General features: G+C 35.7%; 1 protein-coding gene across 5 annotated transcripts in view; it reads right to left on the minus strand.

Annotated features, from left to right (window-relative positions):
* The window catches only part of LRP1B (LDL receptor related protein 1B), a 1,938,012-nt gene that overhangs the window by 361,769 nt on the left and 1,555,932 nt on the right, over nt 1-20,311 (minus strand). For all 5 annotated transcript variants that reach the window (XM_084800259.1, XM_084800256.1, XM_084800258.1 and 2 more), the window contains one exon: nt 416-605. In XM_084800259.1, the coding sequence (XP_084656385.1) occupies nt 416-605 (190 nt within the window). The remainder of the gene's footprint in view (nt 1-415; nt 606-20,311) is intronic.

Below are 20,311 nucleotides of genomic sequence, written 5' to 3' on the forward strand. Positions count from 1 at the left end.
GATTTCTATACTCAGAAATTATTTCATTGTTCTTGCCCTCTTTGGATTACTTTTAGGTGTATCCCCTGTTATAGAAATTACTGGTTAAGGGGAAACACAAAACCACTTTAGGCATCAGGAGGTACTGATGAATTCTTTCTGAATTTATAAATCAATGCAGTCTATGCACTTTAGAGTTTTCTGCGCTTTCACTTTCATCATTTATGCTAGTTTTCATCAAACCTCTTCCAGAGATGACACTGAACATTTAAGTATACACATTTTAATTATCACACAATAATCTCATAAAAAATAAGGAAAGCTTACAGAAAGAACTTTGGTATCAACCTTTTTCTTTAAAATTAATTCTCTTTAAAATACACATAGTAGTCTATTCTCCTTACTATAATGCAGTTATAATAATGCAGCCTCTTACTTTTGGCATTCATCTAAAGCCAGCACATGAGGGTGGTCATCCTCTGACATGGTGATGACTGCTTCCCTGTCAATGGCTCCGGGCTTTGTCTGGTCTACTGTGTGCCTGGTGATGGATGATGTGCTGGAGCTGGTCCAATACAGAGTATCCCAGGCTCTGTGATAGGCAAGGCCCTCAACCGAACCCACATCTGATGGGAGAGAGTAGACAATAAATCACATTTTATTAGAAAATTCTTTCTGTAAAAAAAAACTGTACTCAAGATATATACAAATACCATATTTTATCAACCATCTCTCCATAAATTCTGTGATCAGAAAATATAAATATGACTCCTATAAGTAATGCATTATGGTATATACCAAGTTACTTTCAAAGTGATATGTGCAAGATTTTGCATGTGTATGTGTATGTGTAGGGATGAAAATATGTTTTTAAGTTATTAAATACTTAATTTTTGATTCAGTTATGAAAACCACAAATATTTTATTTTGCTTTGGTTTATGAAAATGATGGCATTCCATTTTGCATCTGACAATTTAATTTGAATATGTACATAGAACAAAAAAAATTAAAGTGTTGTGAAATCACTAGCCAGGAAGACTACATAAGGTCAGTAGTGGTGAGTTTTCTGCTGATGCTTGAGATCTAGGGATTTTAAGTATAACCAAACACGTCAGACTGACAATAATCAAAAGCCAAATCAGCACCTGATTTGCTGCTGTCAAAAATGATAGACAACATTTTAATAAGCTAGCTGGCAAGTTTTTCATCCAGTTCTGCTCAGTGATTTGAAATGCTCTGGTCTCTAAAGCACACTGCAAATGTCATGAAAAGACAAACAGTGGTACAGATTTTAACACACAAGAGTGATGAGTTGAAAAACAAAGTGATCATGTCATTATGATGTACCATTCCAGTCCCTGGGTAACAGAGCTAACAGCTCAACTGGTCCCAGAATGCAGCTGTACATGTTGAACCTTACTCTGTTACTCTTCTTTCTGGATCCAAGACAGCAAAAGCTATACCCACATCACATCCAGACAGAAAATTGTCACATAGGGTGCTATTATTTTTCTGCCCAGGAATCTCTCAGTGAGTACTGAACTCTCACAAAAATCTGTAGTTAATAATGGCTACTTTTACATTTGAGAAGTATATTTAGAATTTTCATGGAAGTGCAAATGCACAATTAAGACTTTTGAGCCAAGTTCCTTGCCTATGATCAATTTTAGACACCTGTTTAGATCTTCCACATAAAAAAAGGAATAATTAATTAGGAATATCAAAATGAACAGCTACCACTATTGATCATTATCTGCTACAAAATTGAAGCTGTTTTGCACATTTCATTTTATTTTGTGAATAAATATAGTCCAAAATTTTTTCTTGTCTTCTTTTTTCTAAGAAATCTGAAATTTTATCTCCACAGGACTCATACTACTAAAGCAAAAATTTTACTCCAGATCTATCTGTATTCAAATCCTTGTTCTCTGTAATACATCCTTTGGAGATGTATAGAGGACATAGCCTCAATGGAAACTTACATGGGAACAAATACATCAACTACTTGCTCTCAACCTGTGTGACTCTATCTAAATCGTATAACAAGTAATTTGCCATGTAGCTTCCACTCATACAGTAAGCAATCAGTTTAAAATTAGTATAGAAACTTAGGCCAGAGACAACGGAACAAAGACCATAAAACACATCAGAAGGAAATCTGTTCAGGCGATTTCCTCTGAATCACACACTACTCGCTTGGAGGGAGTATGTAATTGATAACTGTTCGAGGCACTTCAGGTAGTAACTAAAAACACTGTGCTTCATTACTGTATTTATGTAACTTCATATGACTGATAAATATACTGACTTTATTGGTAATGGTTTTAACACTATAGCCCTTTACCATCCATGGATAAAATGAGATATGGCACAGCTCTGAACAACTCAGAGCAGGTTGAATCGTAATTCTTTCCTCCTGAATACCACTGCTCAAGGACTTAGCAAGTTCCCCTTCTGTCCTCTTTCTCTAACCCATCAAAAATGTCACTGGAATCTCAAGAGGGAGGAGGTAGATGCTCTTATTCAATGGGTAACAAATATAGAACATGGAAGAACATAGTATGACTGGCTATCTGAGGACATTCTCCTTGAGGTGTGTTCATAGTACATGACAATCTGTGATGTGATGCTCTGACATGTGACTGTGTAGTGTCCACTTGTTATTACTGTTTGGAGAAGTTTAACAAGTGTGGCCTTGATGGAGGAAGTTTGTTACCTGGAGAAGACTTTGAGATTTGAAAGCTACACACCATTTACAGTTTGTTGTTTCTGCTTTCACTTTGCTGCATAAAACGGAAGTTCTCAGCTTGTTGCTCCTGTCATCATACCTACCAATTGTGTCACTTCCTGTCCCTCTGGAACCACAAGGAAAACGTACTCTTCCTTCTCTAAGTTGTCCTGGTTGTGGGATTTTATCACAGCAATATGAACGTATTTAGTACACTAGAAGTTACACTCACTGAAATCTGATACTGTCTTTTACAGAGTTTTATTAATCAGCTTATTTGGCCCCCGAAGCCCCCCAAATTTAATTTTATTAAAATATATAAAGAGAATATGAAAGTATCTTGAGTATGTATATTAAATCTTACAGTGCCTTTCAAAGCTGTGGAGTTATACATTGTATGTATGCTCTTGTACACAATCATTGGTATGTGTGAACAAGTCTTATGGATGATTTAAAGATTGTGGAGTTGCATGGTGTGCGTCTAAGCACATACGCACACACCTGTATGTATTTGAGCAATGATTTTCCTAAAATTATCCATCAGCCAGAGTAAGAAGTTTGAGACACTGATCCTGGAAGGCAATTGTACAGTTAGCATAAAATGGCTTCTTTTCCAGTCGGCTAGACCTGAAACATCAAGTCCAGGAGACTGATACAGAGTTAAATATTGATAGGGCTTAAGGCATAGCCAAGAAAAGAATGATAACAAAACTACTCCAGCAGCTTCACATTTCTCACCACAAAAAATAATTGTGTTCGGGAAAGGGTGCATTGTAAAGCACAGCTTCCTCACTGCATGAGTCCATTGCTTGAGTCTATACCACTGGTGGGGAACATACTAGTCTTTATTTTATTTTATTTTATTTTTTGACAGTCTAAATTTCTTTGACACAGGGAAATGGCTTTGCTATCTTACTCAAGTAAAAAGCTTAAAATAAATGTCTTATGAACACAACACACTGCAAATGTCTTAACTTTTCAGTTTTCAGGTAAGTATGATTCTATGTCTGTTTCAAAATACTCTTTTGTTGACATTTTAACATTAGTACACTTGGCTCTGCTTTGATTTGTGCCTAACAAAATACTGCTTTTCTTAAGTACTCTCACTCTCTCTAAAGCTTATTCACAAAACTGTATGTTTATTATCAAATATAGAGTTATTCCTAAGTATCTTCAACTGACCTGGGCAACTAAAAAGAAGTACACTAAGCCTCGGTCATCTCTGTGGCCTTTCCTGCAGGGACACACAGGCAGAGTTCAATGATACGTAGTGATACAAGAAAAGGGACAATCACAGCTTCTCCAGCTCTAATCGATTACAGGGCTTCCATGCTTTCATTCAATGTAAGCAACATGGTGGTTGTACATTCCTGTTCATTTTGGCAGTGTCATTTCTCTTACAAGATTGACAAAGGTAAGTTCAAAGCATACCAGATGCCTCAAAGCCTTTTCATAAACAACTTTGGAATTGGAACTCTTCGTAGTAGACATTTGGAATAACGCGATGAATTTTTGGATCTTGTGCACTCCAGTGATGTCTTGATTTTATCTCATTTACAGTTGATTTAAACTCCAGTGGTCCCAGAACAATCTAACTCCACTCAACCTGGGTCTCCTTGATTGCCCTCCAAGGCTTAAAATTCAGCAAGAGTAGAGACTCTAAACATTTTCAAGGCTCTGAAAGCAGCCAGGCTGACTAGATACCATCTCATAAATAATTTTTGTTCTCATTCCGAGAAAAGAATATCAAGTAGCAAGACAGATGAATATCTTGGAGGCAGCCTTGAAGACAATTGAGGATAGAATTTCATTTTCTCTGAAGACACTAAAAAGGGAATCATCAAAACTCTACCCTCCCTTAGTATTTAACAAACCCATATGGAAATGTAGAGGAATCTGGGTTTTGTTGAGGCTCATTAAGGAAAACCTAGTTCTCCTTAGTCAAAATAATAGAAATAGATTGTAACTCTAACCTGGGTATAAGGTTGATATTCCATGCTGGTTAAAATATTATATACCTTTGTTCCCTCTCTTAAGAATTAATCCAATTACGATGATCACCTACTTAGGCAGAAGTCCACACCTCTGAAAGGCTGATTTATTTGACAAAATGCTAAGCAGATAAGAGGAATGATGTTCCTTAATGTGATACTATAGTTACATCTTCATAACTGCCTCCCTTGGTTGCCTTCAGATCTTAACTGCTAAGCTTCCTTTTTAGCTCTATTTTTCTTTGGACACTGGCCCAAATGCTAAGTATGCTTTCCCTAACTCTTTTGGGTTTCTCATTTTCTTCCCCCAAAGATCTCCCATTGATTTACTCGCAAATCATCACTGCTGAATCTGCCAGTTTCTGCATTCTAACTCAAAATGAATAGTTTTTCTTAAAGAAATGAGCTAAAATCAAAGCATACTTGCTTTGACTTTCTGTCTATTTTCACTTTTTCTGAATACCCCCAGAACACACTTCTGCATGTGTACACACACACACTGTATATACACACACAAACACATGTACATACACTCCAAACACACACACACACACACACACACACACACACACACACACACACATGGCATACATATGCACACACAGAGAGAGACACAAACAAACACACACACACTTTGCTGCTGACTGTGCCTACTTTAACAAACTTTAATGCAAATGGCATGGTTTCTTTCTTCAACTCCCTCCTTTCAGCTGTCAAGATTTACAGCTTGCTTGCCATCTTATTTTTCTTTCACACCCCAGTAAAATGTTTCTAGGGCTTCCTTCTGTGGTCATTTTAAAATTATTTTATCAACAGAAATAAGAAAAACAAAAGGTGGCACTGATCCCTTCTTACACTGATGATACAAAAAGAATTTTAAAAGCATCCAGGTGGTAAAGGAAGAAGAAAACCTATGTCTAACTATGGATGACAAGCTCTCACATATGTCGGAGTACTAGGAAGTGATTTCCTGAGGAAAATAAGCTGCTAAGTGAGTAGCATTATAAGAATGCTGTACTCCCATGCAAAAGGCATGCGTATTAGAATTGAGACCTGAATTTAGAAGGTAAAGTAGAAAACTGATGGAGCAGGTTGTTTTCTACACACATTCGTGTCTTAAGAAAGATAACAAAAGTACAGATTGAGAAAGTAAAAACGATACATAGATTTTCATCCAAATTTTAAAAAATTCATGCTACAAAAGAGAGTACTTCACAAAATAATTAACTCAGACTGGAAGGAGAAAACATTTTCAGATCATATACATCATATCAGGCATATATTCCAAATATATCTAACAGCGCTTACAACTAAACAAAGCAGCAAATAATGCAGCTGGGAAATGACCAAAGACTGAATGGAAAATTTTTTTATGGTAACCAATGACTGGCAGCCATATGGAAGTGGATTAATATTCCTAGTCACCAGGAAAATTCCAATTAAAAATCATACTTCAGACCCACTATGATGATAAAAACAAAGACAAGGTTTTGCAAAGATGTGGAAAAACTGGAAACACAACACATTATTGATGCAAATGGGAAACGGTTCAGCCTCAGTGTAAAACATGTTGAAGATGGAGTCAGCATATTTCATGCAATTTTAATGGTAGGTGTATACCCAAGAGAAATTAAAACATGCATCAATGTACTCTACTGTTCACAGAAGTTCTGCTCATAACAGCCAAAGGCAGAAATTATCCACATGTCAATCAAATGATGAGAGTGTGAATAAAGTAAAAATATGATACAATGGAGTGTCATTAAAGAATAAAATAGGAAATTCTGGTATACAGTAAAACAAACACTACCTCTGTCTATTCGATTTCCCCTTCTGAGTGAAATTTATGCAGACAGGAGTCAAGCACAATAGTCCTCTGAAAGGATCACCGAAACAGATGCTGAGTCTCACAGCCAAACACCGGGTGATGCACAGGGAGCGTTGTGGAATAGTGGGGCAGGGGAAGGAGAAAAGGACCTGGAGGTAACAGAAGCTTCACAAGATGATCAACGGAGCCAACTAACCAGAGCCCAAGGACCTTGCATGGACTGGAGCTAGGCCCCCAACAAAAATATAGCTGATGGGCAGTTCAGTCTTCATGTGGTTCCCCTAGTAAGGGGAGCAAGGGCTCTCTCTGACATGGACTTTCATGCCAGCTTTTCAATTACTTCCCCTTGGCAGGGTTGCCTTGTTAGACCACAGGGGAAGAGGACGCACTCAGTCGTGATATGACTTGATAAGCTGGGGGGGGGGGTTGGGAAAGGGGGCTCCTTTTTTTGAGGAATTAAGGGGGATAAATAGAGAGAGGGAAGGGTAGGACTGGAAGGTGAGGAGGAATGGGGCTGTGACCAGGATGTAAAGTGAATAAATAAATAAAATAAATAAATAAACTTTCAAAAAGAACAGTACAGTACATTTGAGACAGTAGAGTAAGGTACGGTAGAGAAAGAATAGAGAAGGCAATGCATGTAGATGAGTAAAGAGTTCAGTAGATAGTACAGTAGAGAAAGGAGTATGGTTGAATACAGTAGAGCGTTCAGTAGAGAAGATAGTACAGTAGAGCTGATTCCAGTTGAGTGTAGTTTAGTTCAGTTGAGTTTGTGTAGTTCAGTGCAGCTGAGTTCCTGACGTTCATGGGAGTTCAGTTCCTGGAGTTCAGAAGCAGTGCAATTCAGGAGACGCTGAGACAAGCCAGTTTGAATCAGTCAGTTGCAGAGGAATTTCTTCTTCTTTTTTAAAAGATATTTTATTAATTTATTCATATTACCTCTCAATTGTTATCACATCCCTTGTATCCTTCCATTCTTTCCTCCCTCCCACTTTCCCCTTACTCCCCTCCTCTATGACTGTGACTGAGGGGGACCTCCTCCCCCTGTATATGCTCATAGGGTATCAAGTCTTTTCTTGGTAACTTGCTATCCTTCCTCTGACTGCCACCAGGCCTCCCCATCCAGGGGACATGGTGAAATATGGGGCACCAGAGTTTGTGTGAAAGTCATTTGACTCTTTCTGCTTCTGACTTAACCCAGAAGCAGAAAGAGTCAAATGGTATATACTCACTTATATCTGGACACTAGCCCAAGGGGCATGTCCCATGAAAGTCTTCACTTATCAGGAAAGTGGGACAGAAGGAAGGACATCTTATTGGGACTCTAGGCGAGAAAAGCATGCAGAGGAATTTTGACTAAAAAGAGCTGAGATGAATCAGCCAGCAAGAGTTCAGAAAGAGTTAGAAAGAGTGAGCTTATTCAACAGTAAGCATCCAAGACTAAAATTACATGGGGCAAATAAAAGTTACTTTTACAATTACTTAAGAGAACATTGCTATATTTCTCTTCCATTTTGTGTGATAAATCAATCAATGGTTTTAATCAAAGTACACTTTACCATGTCTATTTTTTTAATCATATCCACCATAATCACTGACACTAACTCATGCCTGAGCTTGTGAGCCAACTAGGCTTGCTTACTAGGCTGGATAACACATGTGTTCTATTTCAGATGTAGGTTAGAGTGAGATTACGTATAAAAACTAAAATAATAATAAGATTTAATATTAATAAACTCAAATGATACCATAACAGACAAGGCAAACATTTTAAAGTAATTCAATTAGGATGCCTATGTAATTGAAGTACAAATGTTGTTTGTTGACAGAATCAAAATCAATATGCAATTTGTAGTGTCTCATTTTGTGTTTTATTCTCTTTAATTCTCTATATTCCTAACTTTTATGATCATCATATTCTTGGTTATTCCTATATATCTATTGACACTTTATCTTTGTATTTCACAAGACTCTTAGTGATGGCTGTATGGTCCATGACTTTAGTTATAAACCCCATCATTAATAATCCCTCACTACAGAGCAACTTCTCCCACATCCTTTTCCAGGGCCAATTCTTAAATGAATAGGAGAAGAAAAGATCATATTCAGTGAAGTAACCCAGACTCAGAATCAAGTATCTAATTGGAAGCTCCTAATCTTTAGATGTGAGTATATATCTTGGAGCAACTGCAGAAACCAGGAAAGTAAAAGGGAATCATTGAAGGGTTTTCTGAACTTTTTTCCTAATGGAAAAGCAGGGATTGGAGGAAAAATAAAATAAACAAAGAGAGGGAAAAAGAGGAGATGGAGGAGAAATGAGATAGGTGGAAGAGTCACAGACAAATGATTGTAGGAAGTTTTTCTTACCAATAAAAATAGAACAGTTCAGTACTTCACCATCCTCTAAATTTCACTTATATTTACACATTATGCTCAGAAAAATGTCTTCCTACTAGAATCCTTTAGACCGGGCTCTTCTCTCACCCCTTTACACTTGTCTGTACATAATAACACATGTCCAAACTGCTAGGTTAGTATTTTAAACTGTATGAAAGTAATTTTATACCTATTTGTTTAACTATTTTGCACTTTCTGGGTTTAAACTCACAGAATACAGAAAATCTGCCCTCCACTGTTACAGTCATTTTCTACAACATGAGATCCCAAAGATGACAGGTCATGAATATATGTTTGCTTGATTCTTCAATCAAATGCTCAAAGACAATTCTTTGGTTTAGACCAAGACATACTGTGGCCCATGTGTGAAGTGTACATGCATGCATGCATACGTGTGTGTGTGTGTTTGTGTGTGTCTGTGTGAACATTAATCTTCTTTACAAAGAAGTTAATTTAAAACAACAAAGCTTATCATTAAAATGATGGAGGCCTTTTGTGTTGCAATGTCCTTGTGTCTGTTTGCATGTACACATGCTCTAGTATTAAGATGCAGTGGCCTATTTAAAATATAAACTCTTTTGAAAGAAACAAACACACAAACAAAAGAACATCAACAACAACAACCAAAGAAAGAAAGAAACAAAGAAACATAAAATGACACTTCAGGAAAAATATTTTTAAGAATGGACCATAGGATATTCATTTCCATATCTCTTTATTTTATTTATGTATGTGTATATTTATAAATGTCAGTGTGTATATACATGCATTTATGTGATATATGGATATGTGATGCATGCACATGTCTATCTGTGATTCTGCATACCAGTGCATGAACAAAGCAAGAAAATGATGATATGTACCTTCCTCTACCAATCTGCCATATTCTCCTTAGTAAACATCTCTTACGAAACCTTGAGGTAAGGTAGTCAGCCACAAATCCTGAACTTTCATCCTCTCTGCACCTGTCACAGCACTCGGATTAGACATACTCAATACTACTCAAGTTTTATGTTGGTTCAAGTCTTCCACCTGCTCGCTGAGTTTGCACAGCAAGAGTTCCACCAACCCAGTTATCTCCATAGTGCCCCATATCCAACATAAATATTATCGTGAGGAACTTTCATCCTTTTAGTTGTCAGGTTCTACTTTTCTCAGTCTGTAATAGATAGCATGTCAGCATTCATTCACCGAGCTTTACTTTTCAATTCTCAGATTTTGTTTTATATTATAAATTCATTTAGAGTCATTATTTATGACTGCACAAACAGAAACTTGAGCTTTAACCTTTGTGGCTAATTTAAAGAAAATTTAATCTACTTTTAAAAGATGCAAGCTAATCTTAAGATATTTTGTTTTTAAACTATTAACATTGCTGTCAAAATATACTCATGAACTTATTATTTTTTAATTTTGCTGGTTAGAACTAGAGTACTGTTAATGAATCATCAGGCATCATGAAGGAGAAGGATGTAAGAGTGAATGAGAGGAGGAATACTCAGAAGACTTTTAATATATGTGTAAAATTGTTTTTTTATATTTTTTATTAATTTATTCTTGTTACATCTCAATGGTTATCCCATCCCCTGTATCCTCCCATTCTTCCCTCCCTCCCATTTTCCCCTTATACCCTTCCCCTATGACTGCTCCTGAGGGGGATTTCCTCTCCCTGTATATGCTCATAGGGTATCAAGTCTCTTCTTGGTAACCTGCTCTTCTTCCTCTGAGTGCCACCAGGCTCCCCCTCCAGGGGACATGGACAAATATGAGGCACCAGAGTACTCAACTGTGGAGAATGTCCTGTCCATTCGCTAGATCTGGGTAGGGGTTTAAAATTTACCTCCTGTATTGTCCTTGGCTGGTGACTTAGTTTGAGCAGGACCCCTGGGACCAAATCTGCCTATCATAATGTTCTACTTGTAGGTTTCTAGGACCCTCTGGATCCTTCTACTTTGATATTCTCCCATGCTTCTCTCATCTAGAATCCCAATAGGATGTCTTCCCCTCTGTCCCAGTTTCCTGGTAAGTGAAGGCTTTCATGGGACATGCCCCTTGGACTAGTATGCAGATAAAATTGTTAAAGAATACATTTTATTTAAAATTTATAGGCTCAAAATTATTTTAATGAGATATAACAAAGCCTTTTAGTAACCAAATTTTTTTCCTTAGTATTTACTAAACAAACTTCAATTAGTTATACATGGGGTTACATCATACCATGCATTCATCCATTGTGAATGCCATTTTTCTATTAATTTCTTTAAAAAAGAAAAATAGTTAGATATAACAACTACTACTTACCTCACTCAAATAACAGTTAAAATTATACTGTGAATTATGGTGTAAACCTATAATTTGAGTCTTGCTCTCATGTTACTAAAGTGGAAACTCTGATATCAAAAAGTTTATAAACTATCAAATTGTTGATTGATATGCATTGAAAACTCACTATAAGTTTAATATATTTGACAACTAATTTATATATATATATATATATATATATATATATATATATATATATCAAGATAATGTGTAGTTATTCTTCATAAAAATTAGTATTCCTTTGACAATATGAATTTTTCTTCATTTTATTTATTTCAACCTTTTGGTTATGGATACCTCATTTACTTCTTTTACTTTAAACAATAAAAAATGTTATTTAAAGTAGAATATAAGAGAGGGTCAAAAGTATGTTGTAAGTTTAGGAAGGTCTATGAGTTAGTTATAAATTATTTTCTAAAATTCTGAAAACTAAATTCTAGTCTTTGATTAACATTATTTTTATCACAATTTTTAAAAATTTATTCTCTTTACATCCCAGTTGTAGCCCCCTTCTTTGTATCCTCCTGGTCCTATCCTACCTCCCTCATCCTCCCTTCTCTATTCCTCAGAAAGAGGGAGCCCTCCCTCCTGTCTTCTGAACCCAGCTTATCAACTGTCATCTGGACTGTGTGCATCATCTTCCTCTATGGTGTGGCAAGGCTACCTCACAAGGAAGAGGTGATCACACACATGTCTGAGATATTTTTGATGTCTTCTTAGAATTTTGTCAGTCTTTTATTGAATATTTTTTGCATAAATGTTCATAAGGGAACTGGTATGAAATTCCCTTACTTTGTTGGTTCTTAGTGTGGTTTAGATATCAAGATGACTGTGGTATCATAGAATGAGTTTGGTATTAGCTCTTCTTTGACAGTCTGGGAGAATTCTCCACTGAAACCATCTGTCCCTGGGCTTTTGTTGTTTCTTGTTGTTGTTTTTCTTGTTGAGAGACTTTCTATGACTGCTTCTATTTCCTTAGAATATACAAAACTATTTAATTTATTTACCTGATCTTGATTCAGTTTTGGTAAGTGGAATATATTAAGAAAATTGTCAATTTCCTTTATATTTTCAAATTTGTGACATATAACTTTTGAACTAACACAGTAGAAACTTCGGATTTACTCTGTGTCTTTCATTATGTCTCCTTTTCATTTCTTATTTGGTTGAATTTGATACTCTTCTTCTACCTTTTAGTTATTTTGGCTAAAGATTTGTCTATCTTGTTGATTTTCTCTAAGAACCAGTTCTTGATTTCATTGATTCATTGAATTGTTCACTTTATTTCTAATTTATTGACTTTAGCCCTGAGCTTGATGATCTCCTCCAGTCTAATGCTTCTGGAGGTGCTTTATTTCCCTATGGTTTTCAGGCTGTTAAGTTGCTTGAATGAAATGTCTCTACTTTCTTTATGAAGGAATTTTATTCTATAAACTTTTCTTTTAGCACTGTTTTGATTATGTCCCATAAATTTGGGTATGTTGTGCCTTCTTGTTCATACAATTATAGGAAATTTTTAATTTGTTTCTTTATTTCTTCCCTGGCCCAGTTGTCACCGAGTAGAGAGTTGTTCAGTTTCCATATGTGTGTGTAGGCTTTTTGTTACTTCTGTTGTTGTTGAAGCCCAGCTTTAGTCCACGGTGGTCTGATGAGATGCAAGGGATTATTTCACTTTTATTGTGTCTGTTAAGGCTTGCCTATATGGTAATTTTTGTAGAAGGTTCCATGATGTTCTTAGAAGAAGATATAATATTTTATGTTTGGGTGAAAAGTTATGTAGATATCTGATAGGTCCATTTGATGCATGACATCTGTTATTTTCATTATTTCTCCATTTAGTTTCTGTCTCTATGATCTGTATATTGGTGAGAGTGGGGTGTAGAAATCTCCCACTATTAATTGTGGGATTTGTTGTGTGATTTAAGCTTAAGTAATGTTTCTTAAGTAATGTGGGTACCATTGACTTTGGGGTATATATATTCATAGTTGAGATGTTCTCTTGGTGTAGTTTTCCTTTGATGAATATGATGTGTTCTTCTTCATCTCCTTTGATTAATTTTAGTAGAAAGTCTATTTTATCAGATTTTAGAATGGCTACTCCAGCTTGCTTCTTAGGTCTGTTTGCTTAGAAAATCTTTTCCACCCTTTCAATCTCAGGTAATGTCTATTTTTGTGGCTAAGATGTGTCTCTTGTATGCAGCAGAATTATGGGTTTTGGTTACACATCCATTCTGCTAGTCTTTGTTTTCTTATATGAGATTTAAATCCATTGATGTTGAGAGATATTAATGGTCAGTGACTATTACAAGCTTTTATTTTGATGATGGTTGTGGAAATGTGCTTGTGTGCCTGTCTACTTTTGATTTCACTGTAGTGAAGTTATTTATATCCTGCACCCTTTTTTGGGGGGCGGGTAATTAAACTCCAAGGTTGGGGTGGGAGTTTTCCTTCTAGTATATTCTGTTATTCTGGGTTTGTGCATAGATATTGCTTAAAATTAGGTTCTGTCATGGAATATCTTGTTTTCTTCATCTATCATGATTGAAAGCTTTGCTGGGTATAGTAGTCTGGACTGGCATCTGTAGTCTCAGTCACAGCCATAGGGGAGCCATAGGGGAGGGGAATAGGGTGAAAGCAGGAGAGAGGGATGAACGGGAGGATACAAGGGATGGAATAACAATTGAGATGTAATCTGAATAAATTAATTAAATAAAAAAAGTTAGTTTTGCTAGTCTGTGAGGCATCTCACTAAGAAAGCTAGAAAACAAAAAAACTACATATTCTGATTGTACCAGAACAAGTTAGGAAAATGAGAAATAGAAACATGGAGCTCATAGTGTTTAAGACAGACTCTGGAAATATTACATAATGTTACACGAAAAGTCTGTGCTACTCTGTAGAACAGTTTATTTAAAAAGCAAAGTTGCAAGGTTTCTTTTTTCTTTTTCATTGACGAGTAGAAAGCTAAAGGTGTCACAAAAGAAAGCAGTCCAGGAGCATGGTAGAGTTGAATTTAAAGAAACTAAAAAAGCCAAAGGTTCCCATGCTATGAGTTGGGAAATAATTATTTTCTATTTTCACGGTGTTATTTGAAGATATTTCTGTAGTTCCTTATGGCAATGGACACAGAAGGCCAGCTGCCGAACTATGATGGACTGTGTATACTCCTCGCATCCATGTAGGTATGCAAATAGACACACAAAAATGTTTTTATTTTACAAGAAATAAACTAATAACAGGAACAGCAAACGCAGCAATTATTTATCTTCATTGTAGAGACCATCTTTTGTCTCCGTTATGGCAACGTTTGTGACACATAAAGCCTGGTGATCCTCAAGATTCCAAGTCTAAGTGAGTACTAATGTTTTCAATACAACAAGCAATCAGCAGACTAAGTGACCAGAAAGGATTCCCCATAATCATTGTTTATCATCTATAAACTGCCTTAATGACCAGCAGTCCCTCACTGTGCTAGGATGCTACGAAGATGACTGAGGCTGTTTGTATTTAAAGCTTATGGCCTGCTGAAAAGGAGCATTATGGAAAATGACTGTGCAACAAAGACGCTGGTAATATATTTTAAGTAAGACAGAGTAACATGTCATCCTTCTGTCATTTTAAAGATTATAGAGGCTTCAGAGAGAAAATGAAGAAGATATTTAAATTTGAAATATATGAGCATGAGAAAAGTCCGATCATGAAAAAAAAAATGTTTCAAACAGATATGTCAGAATGATGGACCGAGATTCTGCTCGGTAACTTCCATTCAGGTATTTTTAGACAATATTAGTTTTTCCTATAAGTGTTAAATTTACAACATTTTTATCTAATCAGAAAATACACATTTTACTCTTCTTTCTTTCATTGACAAAGCCTGTTCATTTTCCTTTGGTTTTTGAGATCCAATGGTCATATAGTAAATCATATTTATGTTTACACCTTATGAATTAAGGCTTTGTATAAAATACTGTTGCATTCTTCACAAAGATAAACAATATCTTAATAAAGATAAAACTAGGCCTGTAACATGAACAGCATGAGGGCTTTAGTGTATTCAAAACCCATGTGACAAGTAACAATTATTGAGCTGGTTAAGAGGGGTAACCAAGAATTAGATAGAAAAATAATATCCAGTGGATTAAGCTGGATTGTTCAGTCTGTCAGATCGTGGTATTTATGGAACACTAGTATGTAAATATTTTTCCATTACATACTATATACTTTGTGGAGAAGACTCCCAGAAGGATTTAAGGAATCACAGATTTTTCCTTTGCTGAAATTGCAGGAAGTATGCAATTGCTTTCTGACAAGCTTTAAAAATTATCCTCAATTACAATAACCTCATCACGTACTTCGTTTTTTAGGGTTTTAGTTACAGGGATCAACTGCAATTCAAAGATGCATATATTTTGTATAGCATTAAACATTTGAAGATAAAAATACATTCAAACAATTTTAGGACAATATATCGATATGGTAAATCCACTTAACTCTCTGTTGTTATTGATAATTTCTTCCAGGCCCTAATCTACAACTCACTTTTTTCAATAGCATGTATATATAAGAAAGACAGTATGAATACAGCATAAGGCGACTTACGACTCAGGCATCAGTTGGTGAACTGAACTTACTACTCTCCAGATCACATGTGAAACTGCAAACATGTAAGACTGTCATTAAAATGTTTATAAGTTTCTGAGTACTATAATCACTGAAATCCTACCAAGTCTGTATGGAAGATAGGAAATATATAGTTTTGTAAAATAAGAAATTTAAAATTACAAAGATTTCCATGTTGTAAGGATTACATAATATACTTGAGGGAGGAAATGTAACCTATACACAAGTAACAGTTCAATATTTCAGCCTACAAAACAAGATGTGAAAAAGATGACATTGCTTTTTACATATTGAAATTATTGTGTTGTTAAAATGCACAAACAAAACAAATAAACAAACAAATATAAAGCAGTAAAAAAGTTTATAAATTCCTGAGATTTAGTTTAATAATGTATTTTTATTAAATGTTTTACAACTTCCTTTATTTTTTAAATATATTTTATTAATTTATTGATATTACATTTCAATTATTATCCCATCTCTTGTATCCTCCCATTCCTCCCTCCCTCACATTTTCCCCTTACTCCTCTTCCCTATGACTGTGTCTGAGGGGGATCTCCTCCCCTTGTACAACCTGATAACCTATAATTTTCTGAATAATTCATTTTTATTTATATTAAATTAGATATATCTTGAATAGAGATTAACAGTTTTTTGAAGTGCATGAAATAATTATTTTGCCATAAAATTTACTTAGACATAGAAATATGGACAGATGTATAAAGAAAAATTGCTGACATGATAAATTTAGAAATGGAAGGTGTTGCACGCTTAACATCTCCACTAAATTTATTCTACCCATGAAGCTACTGTTTATGATTTTCAGATGAATAGCATACTTAAGCGAAGGGAACATTAATACAATATGATATTAATATACAAATACTCACATTATTCACCTGCCACTGACATTCAGAATTAAATCAGTAATGGGGTGTATAACTGATTAAATATCTACACTGCAGAAAGCACCAGTTCCAGATTTAGAGAGGCACTGCCAGACTGATCACATCATTACACTGCCAAATGCCATCTATCACTTTTACTGAACTTAACGAAGATGGATTACATCCTACAGATGAGATGTAGCCTATAAATACTGCCAGGCTGATCTTCATCTGACTTTCCTCCAGAATAGACAAGCAACAAATCAATAATTGAAGAAATCATATTAGAAATTCAATGTTATTCAGTGCCCAGAAGAAATCATGTAGGACAGGACAGCATCAAATGGCCTTAACTCAACTGAACTTAACTTCTCCTAAAAACTGCCCTGATTCCCTTTTTTAGTACATTTACTCCATCAAGTTCAATGAAATTAATTCATAGCATTAGTCATCACTACCCACATTTACATTTTCAAACTAAGACAGGTTTAGCACTGAGAAAACAATCTACAGCAAACTTTCTGCATCAGACCCAACGTACTTTTGACTCAAGCTGCATAGCTCATACTGGTCAACAACATTAGTTTATGTTGCTATCTTCAAACACTGAAACAAAATGAATACCATAAAATATGTGTAAACAAAGTACTGATGTCACAATTTTGGTGTAGATTTAATAGCATTTCTCCATTAAACATCTGTCTGAGTTTCTGTTTATGTCATCTTTAACTACCATTTACCTATGTGATTGCCTGTATATTGCCTCACTACTCCAAGCGTTGGAGACCTGAGTGTTCGCTGACTGATGCCTTTGACAACATTATGATAACAAATAGCAGGTGGTCAGGACTGTGTGGCTAAGGAGAGGATGGTGTCTCACGGGCTATAAAACATCAGAGGAAATGCTTTCACATCCAACTACTTCTAAATGCACCATTAGAGCCTTAATTAAGTCTTTACCCTTCCACTTTGTTTCTTAGATGACCATAAAGCAGGTAATCATTCAGAAAAGAAAGAACTTGAAGAAGCAATTATGAAATATAATAGAGAAAGATTGAATGAGACAATGATTACTATATTGCTCTGGTAGTAGAGTAGATTTTGGTTGTTTAATCAGTTTTTGTATTTGATAATGTCCATACATGAACCTTTCATTTTAAGAAAACATTTAATTCTGAGCACAGGTTTAAACATTTCCCACACTAAAAGTATCTAGCCTCAATTACAATGTATACCTCAAAAAGGATGTCTAATTTTTTCCTTCTGATTTTAGTGTATCCTAAAATCAAGTAATTAAACAAAAAAATGGAAAAGGAGGCATTAATATAGTTTCATAATAGGACAACATGTAGTTTTTAAGTACAGTCTTGGAACACACTCAACAAAACATGAAGGCAAGGCATTTAAGTTCACCTTTGGCAGGTCAACTTTATTTCCTTAGAAGAGGACATGTGCTGAGAGCCATTCCCAAGCTGTATAAAGACAAATTTTGGGTTGAACCAAGAGTGTTTCTTTCTCTGTTATGACTTATCACTAGGCCTAGGTCTGGAAGCTTCTAGCCTCCATATAATATCATCATCTGTATCCTGAACCTTGAAGACTTCAACTTCCAGCCTTCATCTGTTAACCTAGGCCTAGAATGTTTCAGCCTGTGAGACTTTCCCGCTGAGTAAGCTCACCCCTTCAGAGCTCTTTCTGAACTCTGGCTAGCTGGTTTAACTCAGCTGTTCTGGCCTAAACTCCTCTCTAAGCTGACAGATTCCATCTGGCTTCTGACTGGATTGCTCTGCTTGGCCTCAAACAAATTCTGGCAATACATCCTAATCATCTGGCTCTTTCTCATCCTTTGACTCATTCTATGTGAAATCTGTCTCTGTAAAAGTCCCATACATACTTCTCCTCCTCCTCCTCCTTCTCCTCCTCTTTCTCTTCCTCCACCTCTTATTCTTCCTCCTCCTTTTACTCCTCCTCCTCCTCCTATCTCCCTGTGCTGCTCTTAAGTAAAGTAAGCCCTCTTTTCTGTGCAGTTCTCATGAGAGATGGGTATATCCTACCTCTGATTCATTCTGACAAATCTTTCTCTGACTCATCACTTTGCCTGCCACTTCACTTTCAACCATGGCCTTTTCCTTCTATAAACTAACCTTACTTTCATTGTTTGGGATTAAAAAGTGCATACTAAGGGTATGTCTGCATTCCAGATGGATCACATAGACTTAGCAGGTCTTTAGGTGTGATCTCATGCCAGAGCAGCCATGTTGTTAATTAAAATTCCTTGACATCTAAATGTCTTTGTCATCTCCAGATTTGTTTTATCCATACTTCTCAGTTATATGTGATGATTCCACATGTCACTAACATCTGATTATTTTTGTTGCTGTTGTTGTTGTTTTGGAGACAAGATTTCTCTGCATAATCTTGGCCGTCATGGACTCACTTTGTAGAACAGGCTGGCCTCAAAATAAAAGATTTACCTGCCCCTTCATCTCTGTGAATGCTGGGATTACAGGTATGCACCACTGTGCCTTGTTTCTTACAAGGTTTCTTATGACGGTTTAACTTCTCTCTTGTTTATTTAAAACAATCTACAGATTTGAATAACTTGTTTGACTAAAATCAATGCTTTTGTGTGTGTACATGAGATACATACATACACATATGTGCACTCAGAGAGAGAGAGACAGAGACAGATACATGGAGAGAACATATGTTGGGTATGAAGGCAAGATGATAACTTTGTTGTAATTTCTCAATCACTACCCACCTGTTTTTGGATATAGAATGTCTACCTGAACATGAATTCACTGGCTGAGCAATGATCAATAGTTCAGCTTTGGTTTGATCCACAATAGTAAGATTAGAAATGATCTGCACCAAGTCTCATATTTTTGTACATTCCAAAGATTGACTTCAGACATTGATGCTTGCAGGGCAAACACTTTACTGACTTAGGCATTTATGCAACTTCACTAAAATAAATCTAGAGAAAATAAAATTGATATAGCTAAAAATGTCAAAACTATGTATAGAAGCATATATCTCTTATCTTCACCCTTAGGTTCTGCTGAAGAGGGTCCGGAGTCCAAAGGTAATCTGGGAAATATAATAGATCCTTCTCTTGATAAGACAAAACAAAGATCAAGGTAGATTAGAGTAATTTTAAACATATTTTAACAATGAAACAGATGACTTCATAGATGGCTCAGTGGGTAAGAATGCTTGATACTCTACCATGAGAAGGGAGGTTTGAATATTCATGCCTGTAACTTCCAACACTAAGGGTGAGAGATAAGCAGATCCTTACAGTTTCAACCTAGCTGAAATGTTAAGCTTCCAGTTCATTGAGACCCTATCTCAAGAAAATAAGGAGAAGAGTTATAAAATAAGACATCTCTAAGCCATCTTTTGCCTCAGCATTTTTCCTCATACATACATTTATACTGCCACCATCACCATAACCACACACTTGCAAAAAAATTTTACAAATTCTTACTTTTTCTTACCTAACTTTTTAAACAAACTAGAGATGAAGTATGTGGAAAACATACTGGCTAGAAA

The sequence above is a fragment of the Acomys minous genome, assembly GCF_964271855.1.
Source record: "Acomys minous genome assembly, chromosome: 10".
NCBI classification, from domain to species: domain Eukaryota; kingdom Metazoa; phylum Chordata; class Mammalia; order Rodentia; family Muridae; genus Acomys; species Acomys minous.